A 1,461-nucleotide genomic window follows, 5' to 3' on the forward strand; every position below is an offset into this window, starting at 1 on the left:
GGAAACACCTCGGAGGATCCTTGTCAGGAAGGAGGGATGGAACAGTAAACTTGAGCAACAACACGTGAGGAAATAGTGTCCTGAGAGTGAGACACGTTATGCTGAGAACCGCCTCCCCAGGGAAGGGGTAGAAGCTCTGTTGCTTGGGGTGTTTGAAATAGCCTAAAGAAATCGCTAGTCAGTGTACGGTGGGGAATAAACTGGCACTTGCCAGGAGCCGCTGGCTGACCTAATAGGATTTTGCATCCCTCAACATCTTTATCTCTTAATAGTGTGTAGTAAAACTCACCCTGACAAAAGCACCGGGGCTTTTAAAGCTTTGCTTTGAATTTGGGCTTTTTTTTTTATGTGCTACTTTGTGCATTGCAGCGATATCTGATAACTTGTGTTCTGTTTCCAGCTGATGATGCTTGCGGAGGGACTTTGCGGGGACAGAGCGGAATTATCTCAAGCCCTCATTTTCCTTTGGAGTATGGCAATAACGCAGACTGCACGTGGACTATTCTCGCTGAACCTGGAGACACTATTGCTCTGGTTTTCATGGATTTTCAGCTGGAAGATGGATATGATGTTTTAGAAGTTGCTGGAACAGAGGGATCTTCGCTCTGGTAGGTTACTACTGTCCATACTTGATTGTGGTCGGTACAGTCATGTGGCATCTGCTGACGTTTTGTGTGAACAGATCCAAACTTCTCAGGGTGTTCAGGGTGAAGAAGAGTCTGTGCCCGAATGAGAGTAGTTCCCAGTTACTCCCAGTCACAGGTTGTAGCTGCTGCCTGCTAATGAAACTCCCTGGGATGCTTTTGACTTGCTTGGTAAGCTTTGCAGGGACTATTGTCTACTTCAAATCATATTCTCTGCAGTGACGTTTCATAGTGTAGCTGCTTAGAAGCAATAAAGAATTAAAAAAAAAAAAATAGACAACCCAACACTTCAAAACCCGAGAAACCCCGCTCGAACATCGTCATGCTCAAACCTTGTTTTTGCTAAATCATTTTCTGATTATTGCTAAATATTATGCTGACGAGTTGACTCTACCATTAATGAACGCTTGGCAAATTTTTCTATGGATCAGCTTGTCCTTTAGACAGGAGGCTGCGTGGAGAATTCCAATACCCCTCTCATCCCATTGTTTCTTTGAGTAATGCTTTCAGAAATACTGCCTTTATGTATAATAAATGCCACACTGATATTTTCCGATATACAAGAGCTACCCGAATGATTGGCACTGTGAAGTCTGAAGTGAAGGCAGAAGAAGAAGAATTTGACATATTCCTTATGTTGCTTTTATAACAAAGGACGACTCTGCCTCTAGTTGCTCACTGTGGTCTTCTGCACTGTGATTGCACTCAAGGAACAGTTAAAAGTTCTAACTAGCAGCAAATGGAAGGGAATAGTCTTAAACTCAACATCCCTCTGGAAGGGAAGAATTAAGCGTTTGAAATAATTAGATGTTGCCTG

At 43.2% G+C, this 1,461-nt stretch overlaps 1 protein-coding gene across 1 annotated transcript in view; it reads left to right on the top strand.

Annotated features, from left to right (window-relative positions):
- Positions 1-1,461, top strand: part of CSMD2 (CUB and Sushi multiple domains 2) — a 308,452-nt gene that overhangs the window by 83,757 nt on the left and 223,234 nt on the right. The window contains 1 exon segment of the mRNA XM_009890603.1: positions 401-608. Within this exon segment, the coding sequence (XP_009888905.1) occupies positions 401-608 (208 nt within the window).

This window comes from Charadrius vociferus, unplaced genomic scaffold, assembly GCF_000708025.1.
Source record: "Charadrius vociferus isolate BGI_N301 unplaced genomic scaffold, ASM70802v2 scaffold1578, whole genome shotgun sequence".
In the NCBI taxonomy this organism is placed as follows: Eukaryota; Metazoa; Chordata; class Aves; order Charadriiformes; family Charadriidae; genus Charadrius; species Charadrius vociferus.